The sequence below is a fragment of the Megalops cyprinoides genome, chromosome 19 (genome assembly GCF_013368585.1).
Source record: "Megalops cyprinoides isolate fMegCyp1 chromosome 19, fMegCyp1.pri, whole genome shotgun sequence".
Lineage (NCBI taxonomy): Eukaryota > Metazoa > Chordata > Actinopteri > Elopiformes > Megalopidae > Megalops > Megalops cyprinoides.
Window position 1 is genome coordinate 20,808,566 of NC_050601.1, and position 13,934 is coordinate 20,822,499.

Consider the following 13,934-nt stretch of genomic DNA (forward strand, 5'->3'; position numbering starts at 1 on the left):
GTTATTAACTACAGTGGTCCTTGTTCTACATGCAAATGTGGTGGCGGAGATTTGTCAGACGTTTTAGCGTCTAAACAATGGCTGTTTTGTGCTGCCTGAGGTCTGAGGCCCCACGAACAGCGTCTCGAAAAGTCATTGGAAACATCTAATGTGAGTCTTTTAATAGCTGTAGCTAAATTCCTTTTTGGACCGCAGCATTGTGATCAGATCTGTTTACACAGGGAAATTGTACGACCAGAACGGCCGTCCCTTTGATGGAATATTTCTAGGTTTGAATATTATAATGCGTTATTTTTACATGACCAGCGCGCGTTTCAAGCATTTCAACCACAGTTTCGTTTGCATATTTTTTTTCTAAAGTAGTATTTAGACTCCCAGCATCTGAAACAATAGAGCTTTGCTGAGGTTTTACAAAGAATGCACCTACAGCTCCAACATAGCCATGCCTGGACAATAGGCATTCCATTCCAGCGGAAAAAAAAGAGGATTCCTCATGGACTGGTCTAAGGAGATTTGCTGTCAGTTGAATTTTAAGATGTTCTTATCCCATAATGCATTGTGGTACGTCCAAGTTTACATCCTTTGGAATCTGTAGATTAACTGGACAGTTTGGAGATGATTGTTTGATGTGAGTATAATCTGTTCTTCAGTGATTATAACTGAGCCCAGGAGCTACACTGGGAGCTGAGGCTTGAGAGATACATTAGTTATTACATAGCAGTGAGAAGCATTACTGTGGCGTGGGAAGGAGCAGGGATTGTAATCTAAAGGTTGCCAGTTTGATTCCCTGGTGAGCCCTTGTGCAAGGCGCTTAACCTGAATTTCCTCAGCAGATATCCAGCTATATGAATGGATAGCATGAGAACTGTAGAAGTGTACAGGTTGCTCTGGATAAAAACTCCTGTGAAGCAAAATGTAAGCTAATGTTATATACTTATGTACATAAATTATTTATTAGCACACGGCATTGCCAACCTCATAATGCCGGACATTGTTTGAAATCTGTGAGTCATTGTCTTATTTTTGAGGAGAGGACAGAATTAGTGGACATTCAGGAACATGCCCTGTTCGAGGCCTCGATTGTCGAGCCCTCCCAGGTCTCTGTGCCTCTTCATTACTGGGCGAGGGCGAGGTCTTCCACCAGAGGCTTGTGGGGTAGCAGCCTCATAATCACTGGAGCTGCTAAAAGACTGGTGCTGCTCTCCTCCACAGGGTACTGCGATTTTAGCACACCCTGTATAGGTGTACATTTAGTGGATGAATCTTTCAGGTGAGGAAAGACTAACATAACCGTTTTTGCAGAGGCCTTGCCACAAATTACATTACATCATTGGCATTTAGCAGACAGTCTCATCCAGAGGGACTTACGTAGGTTACTTTTTACATTTTTTTACACGTTACCCATTTAAACAGCTGGATATTTACTGAGTCAATTCTGGGTAAAGTACCTCACCCAAGGGTACAACAGCAGGGCCCCAGCGGAGAATCAAACCTGTTGTTCTGTTCCTTAGCGCTATGCTACATTGCGACCATGTCTCACATCTCAGAGACTCACTCCAGCCTGGTTTATTACATGTATCAGTCATATTGATATCATTTTATATTTACTCAAGTACAGATGCTGTTGAAGTCCCAGAGCCTGGTTTTCATGTGTGTTGCAGCAGAGAGATAGGGAAGCAGGCCATGGATTAGGATTAGTGGTGAAGAGTTAAGGGTTAAGTATCAGTGTCAGTCCTGACTCTGACTGGCACATTGTACCAGTGTTGGATGTGTTTGTCCTCATATGTGCTCCCTGTGCCTGTTGGCTGCAGGTGAACTTCCTTCAGAAGAGAGCAGCTGTGCTGCAGGAGGACCTGGACTCGTACCGCAGCAGGAGGTGAGAGACCAGGAAACCCCGCATAAGCAGGTCAAAGAGAGAGAGCAGGCCTTTATCATCTGTGCGGATATCCACTGGATAAAGAAGGCCACTCCTGGAGATACGAGCCGTGGATCAAAGATTGGCCAATAATGCCCCTTCAGGAGCGGAGTTCAGATTTCTGTCTTTGAAAGAATAAATAAAGAACTCACTTTACGGAGGGAACCCCCCCCCCCCCCCCCCCCCCACACACACACACACACACACACACTCACACTCATACACATACATACACAACACACACACACACACACACATATATGTACATGCAATCATCTGCACACATGTCTAGTCATGTGCACGCGCGCACACACACACACACACACACACACACACACACACACACACAAAAGCACTCAAACACACATACACAAACAGGCATGAATGAAGAATTTAGTCAGACATAAAAGAGGCTTGCTTCAATTCTGTTTACCATCAGCTTCCCAACCGCAGGCCAGTTGGGGGCACCCTCCACTCGGGGCCAAATAAATCCTGTGCCCCAGCGCAGCGACGGAAACACTCCTATAGCCGATGCTGTCAATGGACTGAGACGTTAAACTGAGATCCTGCCTCTCTGTTCTCATTAAACATTTAACCGCTCTCAACACAAAGAGAAGGGCTTTCCCCAGTGTCCTGGCCGAATGCCCAGTCCGCCTCTCCCAGCCTGGCCATCTGATTGCCCCCAGTTTAATAAGGGAAGCAGTACGTTGCCTCTTCTCTGAAGAGCGGGGAACCTGGCACAGAACATCTGCCACGCTTCACCCAGCAGAGCGCTGTGTATCGGTGCTGACTGGGCTATGGAGCGAACATCAGAGCTGTTGGATACCTTTGAAAGAGGTGATAATGTGCTGCGTAAGCAAAATGCAGTATAGTTCCAGTTCTCTCGGACTAACATCAACAACTGGCACAAGTCCAGCCCTGAGCTGCAGAGACCTCTGTGTTATGATAGAGTTGAGCTATCTCTGACAGGGTTGAGTTTTGTCATGATATACAGCTGAGCTATGCCCTGAGAGGGTTGGGCTGTGTCCTGACAAAGTTGAGTTATGTCATGACAGGATTGAGCTTTGTCATGACACAGCTGAGCTATGCCCTGGTAGAGTTGAGCTGTGTCCTGAGAAAGTTGAGTTATGTCCTGACAGGATGGAGCAATGTCCTGTCAGGACTGCGTAGGCCTCATCCTTAAACACTCATCCATACAGTGCGCCAGTCTGAAAGCTGTACTGATACACCTGAAGCCGCGCCACTGAACGACTGGCTTTCTGTCCTCAGTGTGTCTGGACCTGTGACTCAGAGAGGCCTCGGTGGGGCTGCATAGTGCTGCCCTACCTTTGAGGCTAACACGTCTGTCCTCTGCCCCACCCCGCCCCTCCCTTCTGTCTCAGGTAACCCGGAAGAGCCGATGACCTCACACGTGTCTGTCCGGATGTGAAGGAGCAGCTCTCTCAGTCGTGAGGCTCGGGTCGGTCACCTGGCATCACCACTCATGGCAGGGAGGCAAAACCCCCACCCACATCTCCCACACTGTTTTCTGTGCCATTTTTTTACTTGACATTGATTCTTTATTTTTATACATGTGTGTGTTTGCATATTTATTCACAAAAAGCATTTATTTTATTTCCATTTCTGTTTGAAATTAATTTTGTGTAATGCATTGTGAATGTATTCAAATGCTTCATGTTCCTGTCATGTTTTGTTTACAACCTAACCTATTACACAAAAAGAGCAAAATCAAGTCATCAGGCACTTCATGTACAGTACATATCAATTACATGTTTTTATTAAAATTATTTGTTTTATAACTGAATTGTTTTTATTTATGTTAAATTGTACCTGTTCTTCAAAAAGGTGACCTCATCCTCCTCAAATCTGTCTAGTTTAAATATGGTACTTGCTTTTACTGGTATTGTGAACTAGAAAAGTGGAGATGGTAGGGCTTAGTACAAGTTAAGGTACAATGTCCAGTGGGAAAAAAATATAAACAGACACTTTTCTCCCTAAACCATAGTCCAGAAAGTAATCTAAACCTAAAGCATAATCCTGACATATTTTTAAAAATGTGTTAAATAACTTCAAGTTTTTAACTGCATTCAGGTCCTTCACCTTCACAGTCTGGGCAAATGGATTTGGTACTCAACATACAGAAATTCAGTATATGCCTTAACAGAAAATGGGTTATTGTTATTGCTATATCATTAGGTACCTTTTAATTACTGCAATTTACGCTGGAGTCTTGAGTGAGGAGAGGGTGGCAGCTGACCCTCTCACAGACCCCCCCCCCCCCTGAAAATATGTATTCCTTTTCATTTTGGGGAACAATGTGAGATTTCCCCTGTACAATTCAAACCAGTCAGAAATGGTCTCCATACCAAGTATATACTGGTGAGGAAGCAGAATGTGACTGGTGATATAAGGCTAGTTAAAAGGCATGTACATAAAACCTCATTCACCATATAGGTAAATTGAAAACAACATCCTACGGCTGCTAATTAGTAGCTTATAATGTGCTAATTGTGAAAGGAACATGCTTTCAACTGAATTGCATTGTCAAAGAATTGCTGACAGCTGTTGATAGCCCATAGAAAGAAGATCTAACTGTCTATATATCATAGCTAGCTTGCTAACAGTTACATCCCACTACATAAACTATCTGTCTTTTTAATGGTCACTGACGTGCAAGAGCCAGGAGTGTGTGAGTGTCATAAGCAACACATTTTACACCTTTTACAGTACCTACAGGGCACCACATTTTGCTGGTCTTTCAGAGGTTGGTACACTGCAGATTGAATTATTGTCTGGGGAGAATGTGGGTAAATTGATGCTAAGCTTGTATGGGGAGATCTACAGCAGGTATCCTGGAATTCTGGGAGCTGTGGTGTTTCAGACTACTGGTGTGAGGCTGAGATGTATATGTAGCTGCTTTGATTGGAGTGGCTGTGGTTTTTATTGTGAACACACGGATGTTATCAGCGAGAGTTACGATGAGACAGTAATCTTCCTTTGTCTTCCTGGTCTGCTGGAGCAATAGATTGTAGGTAGTAAGAAGTGCAAACATCCAATTCTACAATGCAGGTTAATGGCATACATGTGCCCCTTCCTCCGACTTCAGCATCCCTTAAACTCTTCCTGTCAGTCTTTTCTCTTGAAATTCAAAAAGTCACTAACCTTCCTCTCAAACATTTCAAAGAAGATTTTGATGCAATTGAAACATTATACTGACTAGCACATCACTCACAACACTGACATTGGAATAGAAAAGGGCCTTCCCCAAACTGTTGCCACAAAGTTGGAAGCATAGCATTGTCCAAAATGTCTTGGTATGCTGAAGCATTAAGATTGCCCTTCACTGGAGATAAGGGGCCTAGCCCAAACCCTGAAAAACAGGTGTGGCCAAATACGTTTGTCCATATAGTGTAGCAAGAACGCTACTGGAAATGGCTGCTCTGTCTCCAGCCCGTTCAGTCCTCTCGGTCTGCTTCAGCAGGGTGCTCCTCGGGCTCGCAATTGGGAAGCCCCTGGTGGAATTGCAGGCAACGAACGTTCTCGAACAAACGCGAGGAGGAGCAGCGTCCGATGCCTTCAGAATGGCCTGGCGCTGGGGTCGTCTTTCAGATATCTGAAGAGAGCCATCTCACCTCGCAGTGCTTCGCCTGGTGTTTCACCGTCTCCAAGCCTTATATCAGCCCGATGCACGGGCCTCAAACGAAAGCCAGGCTCATCTGTGAAGGCCAGGTGCACCTGTGGAAACCGGCCGATTGATCCCCGGCTCGTGATGAGCGGCTGCCGGGAGCGTGGCCGCGGTGTCAGATGGCCGGGAACCCCCGCGGATCACCCTTTTGTCTCCCGCCCCAACAAGAGTGGGAACTGGGAACAGCTGTAGGAGAAATTAAGCTTCTCAGGGACCTTGAAACGTACTCGAGGTGCACAGCAGTCACCTGTGGAGCAGCAGTGGGCTGGCATTGGCCACAGGTGTACGCAGTGGTCTCTCCGCTCTTCCAGGGGAACGAGTGTAGCGTCGGTTTCTGAGTCCATGGCTACAGCAGCGAGCAGTCGCAGCGTGTATTTACATTTACATTTATTCATTTGGCAGACGCTTTTATCCAAAGCGACTTACATAGGTTACAGTTCTTTACAATGTTATCCATTTATACAGCTGGATAAATTTATGGATAAAGCTGGATATTTATCTGAACTTCTTAGGCAATTACCTATGAGGTCTCTGTCTGTCAAGAGGAGCCTGTGTATTTAGTGCAGAATTATTGGGTGCTTGGTGCATTTCCTTAGAATGGTTTTGCAAAAATAAGATTAAAAAAAAAAAAAAAAAAAAAAACTTAGCGATGACATTCAGTGGTGCTTTGTATGAGGGTTGGGGCACAGTCCCCCAGTTTTTCCCATTTAGATTGTCGGCAGGTTTGTGTGGAGAATTCAGTTTTTTATGGATTTTGAACAATTGAAGAGAATCCTCGGCCAAGAAGGTATTGTTTTGAAAGCATTATGTAAAAATGTGTTCTCTGTTACAAAACAGCACATTGAATTGCACTGAAATTTCCTTTATGCATGCTATGCACTTTAATTCTCTTCCCGTTACTTGAAATGCTTTCTTAGAAGGGCTTAACGCAGTGCATTTCAGTCTTCCCATGAGAGGTAGTTTTAGATGAATAGATTACTATCTGCTGCTGATTTAGCATTCTGAGGAAAGTGGGCTGTTACACGTCTGTCTGGGCAACAGGAACAGTCTCAACATAAACGTTTAATGCTGTTATCGTTGGAAATTCTCTGCTCTGGATGCAATGAACATGCTGCAGTCAGGGCCTCAGAGCTGCTGAGTCATGTTTTCCCAAGGATTGGTGGGTTGATTGCTTTTGAGGAGTGATACTGGTTTGGGTGCAGGGGGAGGGGGGGTCTCTGGTCCCCTCTCTTCAAAAGGAACAGAAGTCAGTTGGATCAGTGAAGTAGAGTTTGTGCAAGGTCCAGTCAGGAGAGAACTGGATGCTCTGTTTCACGCTAACCCCTATCCACCAATCAGGTTGCTTACATCTGACAGCAAGCTCCCTGGCAGCGAGGCAGGATGTTTGCTCACCTTGTCTACCCTCACTTTTGTGCTCACCTCAGCCCCCCCCCCCGAACCTGACATTTCAGCACCTCTGTAGCCACACTGGCTCACAGGCACACGTATGCATGTGGAGCTACAGAAGACCTTTCAGCAAATAAACTGTGAAAGGCATACAGTGAGTTACTGGCACAGAGACATTTGATAAGCTCAGACATTAGATGTCTGATAATTGGTCAACACTGAAAACGTATACTAGAACAACAACATGCAGTATATATCATCTTTTCAGCAGACCTGACTTCGATCATTTAAAATGGTTCTTACTGTTATTTGCCATTGTGTCATTTTTAAGATAATATAAACATCAGAAAAAATATTCCTATCAGATTCCTGTAAAAATGCCACAGGCTTTGTGGATTATGAATCCCGTTCATGGATCCCAGATTTCAACCGTGTGAGTATGCTTTATGGTGTGTTTTGCCTGCCAAACAGAATGTTTTAAATAATATTTTTGGATCAGACCTGTAATAACATCAATGGTTTTTCATTGCCAGGATGAATCGAATTTCCAGCATTATTTTTTTTTCTTCTTCTTCCTCTTCCTCTTTTTTTTCTGCGGGACCGTTTGCCACAACTTGGCACTGTGGACCTTTTCTTTGCCGTTTTTCCTCTTTCTGTCTTTCTGTTGGAAGTGTGAAGGTTTTTTTTTTTAAGCTCTAAGCAGCAAGATAAATCAAACAGAGGCAGCATCCAGCCTCTCCTGGCTGAAGCACAGAACACTCCCGGAATGAAAATCGTGTCGGTCTGAGGTTCCACACGCCCCCTCAGTGTTGAGTATCAGGTGCCGATCCCCATGGTGCCACGGCTCACATGGTCCCGCATGTCCAGCTGACCCGGACCTGTTCGGGTCAGGAGATCCGGGAACGTTAGCTGGAGATCGGCAGGGTTCTGGTCTTCCTTCCAGCTTTTAATTACTTAATCGGAGCCACTGATTAGGTGGGAATTTGAATCGCCTGTCGACCTCTGGGCCAGTTAGCCATTGGCTGAAAGAGAGCTGCAAAAGCCAAGGCCGTGGATCTCCAGGACCAGCGGAGGACGTGACGCACAGAGATGTGACTCAGCTGTGATTTCCCCAGCACTACAGTTTGATCGATAGCTGCATTCTGAAGCACCCTGCAGAGGTTAGCTGTGCTTTGTATGAAGGTATTTGCAGAATCAACCCTTGGAGTGGGGTTCTGTCTGTTCCCTTCACCTACGCTGCATGAATGTGTTGCGGAGGGCTTAAACGCCTGCCACTCCTACACTCTTCCTTTAGTTTGTTAGGTGACACTCGGTTGCCAGGTCATGGCTGTCCCAGGCTGTGCCTGCAGAGCAGCAAGACATTGAGAGGCAACCCTGAACCCGGAGTACCGGGGACGCTTCTGGTTTTTGTTCTGACCTCTTAATTACATAACTGGATGAATTGTTATGGTAAGTTAATACAGATGACCGTGCATTCGAGGTCTGAATGCTGAGATGCAGAGTATCTGGAGCACATGGTCGCCTGCTGTAATATTAGCAGAATAATTGGTCCAATTATTTAATTAAGAGCTGGGATGGAAAAAAGTGGAAACCTCTTTGTCAGTCGGGGGGGGGGGGGGGGGCGGGGGTGTTGCCTCACCCTGCATTCGGTCCGCCTGTGCATGTCACTTTTTTTCTTCCTTTTGTCATGGCAGGCTTAGCTGAATGAGTGCTTCATCGGTTCAGACTGGTTACACCTCATGCTTTCACATGCTTTCTTTTCACTGCTATGCTTGTGGCTTCGCGTGGCATGTTTCACTTTTCCCTGGACCTGCCTTTTTCCTCACTGCCCATTGCCTGTCTCTGTAGTTAGCTTATAGGTTACTTTTGCTTAGCAGATGCTCTTACCCAGGGTGACATACATAGCTTGCAATTTTTTTAACATGTTAACCATCCATTATGAGGGAATTCAGGTTAATTACCTTATCCAAGGCTACAACAGTAGTACTCCACCTGGGATTTGAACTGGCAGCCTTTTGTTTACGAGTACTAATCTTTACCACATCTCCACCCTGCTGCCACCCTCTGGCTCTCTAGAGGACTGAATTACCATGGGGTTCCTCAACAATCATTCTGTGTTTGCACAATATAGTGAATCTGCAATATGATAGTGAGGAGGCTGCTAAGAATAGCCGCCTAGTGGTGGGAGAGTGAGGCTTCATCACACACACAACGGGTGGAGCTAACATGGAGCTAATCTGTCCCAGCCTTGGTTTACTGTAGAGGAGTTTCAAAGAAAAGGACAGAGCGTCCTCTCAGAGCGGGAACTCTTTCTGCAGGCTCAGATTCTCAGGCTGTATTCTCCCCGCCAGTCACCACTGCCACTTCCTATGATGTAAAAGAGCAACATCAGGAAGTATTTTGTATTGAAGGCAAATTCACGTTTAAGTCAAATCAAATGTTATCAAATTAAGGTATCAAGGTTTAAACATCTTATTGCCAGATAGCCCTATAATGTAACCTACAGCTCCTTTTTTATTTTGTCATTTAAATTTCACTTTCTGGTTTTAGTCATTTATTTATTGAATCTTTCATTTCATTTATTCAATGTACCTTCAATTTGTTGAGGTGGTCCTTTGGATTATTGTTGGATGGAAGTTTTCCTTAGGGACAATAAAGTTTTCATTCATTCATTCATGTGCTATCAAGTGTGCTGACTTTGAACCAATCAAATACCTCGCTCTCCACAGCAAAATGCTATGATTGGTTCAAACAGCCCCGCCCATTTTGTGGTTCTTGAAGCTTCACACTCTTTTCAGGGGTATGGGGGGGGGCTGTGAGAAAGCCATGTTGCAAGGTCCTTTCGCCTCAGGAGTGAGGGTTTCATGGCAGTAGGGGATTAGGAGGAGCACCAGACATTGTTTCTATACATTGTTAAAACTTTAAAGTCAGGCATTAAATAGGATTAAAAGAAAAAAGAGAAAGCAATAAATAACGTCCAACCCCTGGCCCCGCCCGCCGTGCGCGCACAGCTTTAATCAGGAAGGACAGGCCGCTGCCGGGCCCACGGTTCGACTCCTCGCCTCGCCATCCTTACTTAGAGACCATTTCAAGTTGAAATGAGAGTTGATTTTCCTTAAATTGGTCCTTTTAACTAGATCCCCTCAACCATCCATAACAAGCAGATGAATTGTAGCCTTTTCTGACTTTAAGGGTGTTATGCACCATGTCCAACTTCAAAGGCCGTCTTAACGGCGCTCCCTAATTGTATCTCAGCCGGCTGCCTGCATGGCATCTGATTCTGCTGACAACTGCAGTCGCTCCCTCCTCTCATTCACTCCACCTCTCCCTCCCTCTCACTCACTCCATCTCTCCCTCCTCTCACTGACTCCATCTCTCCCTCCTCTCACTCACTCCATCTCTCCCTCCTCTCACTCACTCCATCTCTCCCTCCCTGTGCTTCACTGCATCTCTCTTCTCTCACTCCATCTCTCCCTCCTCTCACTCACTCCATCTCTCCCTCCTCTCACTGACTCCATCTCTCCCTCCTCTCCCTCAATCTCTTCCTCCTCTCACTCACTCCATCTCTCCCTCCTCTCACTCCACCTCTCCCTCCCTCCCTCTCACTCCACCTCTCCCTCCCTCTCACTCACTCCACCTCTCCCTCCCTGTGCTTCACTCCATCTCTCCCTCCTCTCACTTCATTTCTCCCTCGCTCCATCTCTCCCATCTTCCTCCTTTCACTCCATCTTTACTTCCATACCTCCCTTTCTGTCACCCCATCTCTCCCTCCTTCCCTTTCTCCCTGTCATCCCATCATCTCCCATCTTCTCGTGTCTCATTTCCCCACAGCCACTGCCTCACAATGATCACATTTATTTCAGCTGTTACTTTCATTCATTTTATTGGATGTTTGGTGTTCAAAACATAAAACGTACATATTTCTAAATTATTCCACAAAACTGTGCAACAGTAGTGAATAAAACACAGCAAGCTGAAGAGTTAAACAAAGAGACTGAAATAAAAAGACAAAAAACGTAACCTCTCTTTCCCTGCTCTGTCGCCCTTTCTCTTTCTCTCTCTCACTCTCTCTCCCTCTGAAAAAAATGGACATTCCCACTCCTCTCTGCATGGACTTCCTAGATAATTGTCATAATCCTCCCTCTTGGTTTCATTTTCTGTTGTACTCCAGAAATTCTTCGGTCTGGCTTGAGATAAAGGGATAATCACTTCAAAGTGAACTGCTAAGAGTTTAACCCCAAGCTGAAAGGGGAGGCAGACAATACAGTAATTGAGAGTAGTAAGTGATCACAGGGCTTTCTCAGGCCTGCATTCACACGCGCTGACTTTTACTGGCCTTCACTGCAGCGCTGTGGCCACTGCACTCAGGTCACTGGTCAGTCTCTGAAGTTACTTCAGTCTCTTAGTTTTACTCTTATGGTCCAATATGGACCAACCAGGTTAAGCAGCAGAACATGTGAAGCCCTTCTCTACAGGTTACACTCGTGTACACCAATCATATCACCTTTCAGAAATTACACTCGCAAAATGTGATAACTAACCCTAACCTTAGCCCTGAACCTAAATATTTATTCCCTTGCCTGTTGAGATATGATCCATCCGTAATGAACTCTGTGCTTATACAGGATGAATATACATACATGTTGCAGTCTGTGAATAATGAGTGGCAAAGTGCATTTGACTAACTGCCAAGCTGCTGTTTAACTGTTTTATGATGGCCCAGTTGTCTGGCTTGGTCCCCCATAATGCACTGGTTCTTTCCAGGCTTGGCCATAGTAAGGATGGGGTCGGAAAAGGAGACCTGCTTGAAACGGGCTTGTAAATGGCTCCTCATAGTGGACCCCTCGTAATCTTTCATTCTGGATTTAACAACTGCAGCGTCAGCGCTACTAATGGGATTAGCTTTAGACAGACTGTCGTTTTTCTGATCATTTAATGCCAACCCCTCTCCAGAAACACAACAAAGGCACAGGTCTTCACAGCGGAACCAGATTAATATGAATACAAACGCATATTTAAATACATTCATACTGATAACAGCAATGACATTTCGTCATTACTGAGATATCAGTTGGTCATTCGGTCTTTTAACTGTTACGGATCATATTGCGTTTGTTTAAGTCAAGCTGTATTTAAAAGAAAGTACTCTGAAAACATGGGTTTGCTGAACCATTTTGGTTTCGCCATCTCAAATTTTGTCAGTGTTTTGTAGGATTTAGCAGTGGCCACTGACCGTGTCATCTTCCTTTCCACGTGTCATCCAGTGGTTCCCCCGAGGAGCGATTGCACTCTAATTTCAACACACTGAGACAGATCACAGAAGCCCTACAACACAGTGCAGTGAACGCAAGGGAACCGGCAACAGCACAGGCGCTGGAGTTCCTCCTGCTCTCTCTGCACAAAGGATTGACACCACCGGGTGTTTTATGCTAAATTAGGCCAACACTAAATGGCTGAACAGAGGTAATAGGAGGACAAAAGATCTGTCAGTTTTGTCATGCCATCATTTCCTTGTTTTTTTGTGCATAGACTTGTGTTAATGTGAAAATAGTGATTGCATTTGCCCAGTCATTTACATTACTTTACAGTCACTTAGCAGATGCTCTTGTCCAGAGCAGTTTACATAGGTTTCGATTTTTATATGTTATCAATTTATACCAGAATTACTGAGGGAATTCTGGGTTAAGCACCTTGCCCAAGGGTACGGCAGAAGTGCCCCAGCAAGGAATCAAACCATTGACCTTTTGGTCACAAGCCCTGCTCCTTACCACCGTGCTACGCTTCATGTACCAAGGAAAGGCTGAGTTGTAGGTGAACATTTAGCAAGGTCGGTCCAGGAGCAAAAGACATGCTGGCTGACATACCTGGACACAACATATCCCAGCCCTTCGTTAAGGATTAATGAGCCAAATACCTTCCAATCAAACCTTTAACAGGCCTTTCCTAAGGTAACATCTGAAGCTATGAGATGTGTTTGCGTAAGGGGAATTTTGTAGCAACCTTACGGTGCAAAAAGAAACTTGTTTGACTTGTTGGACTCTCTTTGTTGGGGAAGGATGGGACTCTTCTCTTAGCTTGACACCTCATTTAACACTTCTGGTCTGGAGCGATGCAGCCGTGATGTGTAGACGGTGTATATCCCCTCATAAGCCACATTCACCAGCCCTCTGTGCGGTTTGGATGTGCAGCAGCTGGTGAGGGAGTACACACACATGTACATCAGTCTGTGGGACAACGGGCTTCTGCTGTGATGTGATCCAGGGTGCACTCATTTTGTGCCACTACCTCCCACTGTGGGCTTGTATAAATAGGATCCTCACAGTGGAAGCCATGGGTTATGAGAAAATAATGAATGGCATGACATGACAGCCAGCTCCACCAAATATGCCCGTTCCCAGAATGCAACAGCTGTAATTGAAGCAGTGGATTGGTCGGGGTAAAAAATGCTCTTAGAACACAATGTACAGACACAGATGATTTCAAAATATGAAATTAGTTCCTTTGAAGTCCTGGAGAATTGGGTGTTGTGTTTGAGTAGAAGCTCTGCAATGAGGGAACATGTCTTTAGGAATATTTGCTGTTAAAAAGATCCTGTTGTACATTTTCCCGTTACCCATTTCCTGTAACCCAACAATGTAAACACTTAAATATGTCTGACCAAAACCCTACTATTATATAAACAGCCCTTGCAGGTTTATTGCACTCTCTTTATTGTCTTCCTGCTGGGCAGATGAGAGCACAGCAGCCGCTCAGCTGTTGCAGAAACTAACCTAGTGTATTCTTGGTGATGCCATAGTTTATTTGCCACAAGCCCAGACTGAATTCACACCCACAGAAAGTTTGGTGCCACTTTTCCTTCTTTTCTGCAGTCCAGAATAGGACTTCCTGTTCCACCTCTTATGTAATGTCCCTGTTCATCCGTTTGTGTTAAGGGACAGTACGTCTGTT

The 13,934-nt window shown here is 45.1% G+C and overlaps 1 protein-coding gene across 1 annotated transcript in view; it reads left to right on the forward strand.

The window, feature by feature from the left end:
• The window catches only part of cep112 (centrosomal protein 112), a 105,478-nt gene extending 103,598 nt beyond the window's left edge, over window positions 1-1,880 (forward strand). The window contains exon 24 of the mRNA XM_036552767.1: window positions 1,812-1,880. Coding sequence (XP_036408660.1) covers window positions 1,812-1,880 — 69 coding nt within the window. The remainder of the gene's footprint in view (window positions 1-1,811) is intronic.
• The last annotated feature ends 12,054 nt before the right edge of the window (window positions 1,881-13,934 follow it).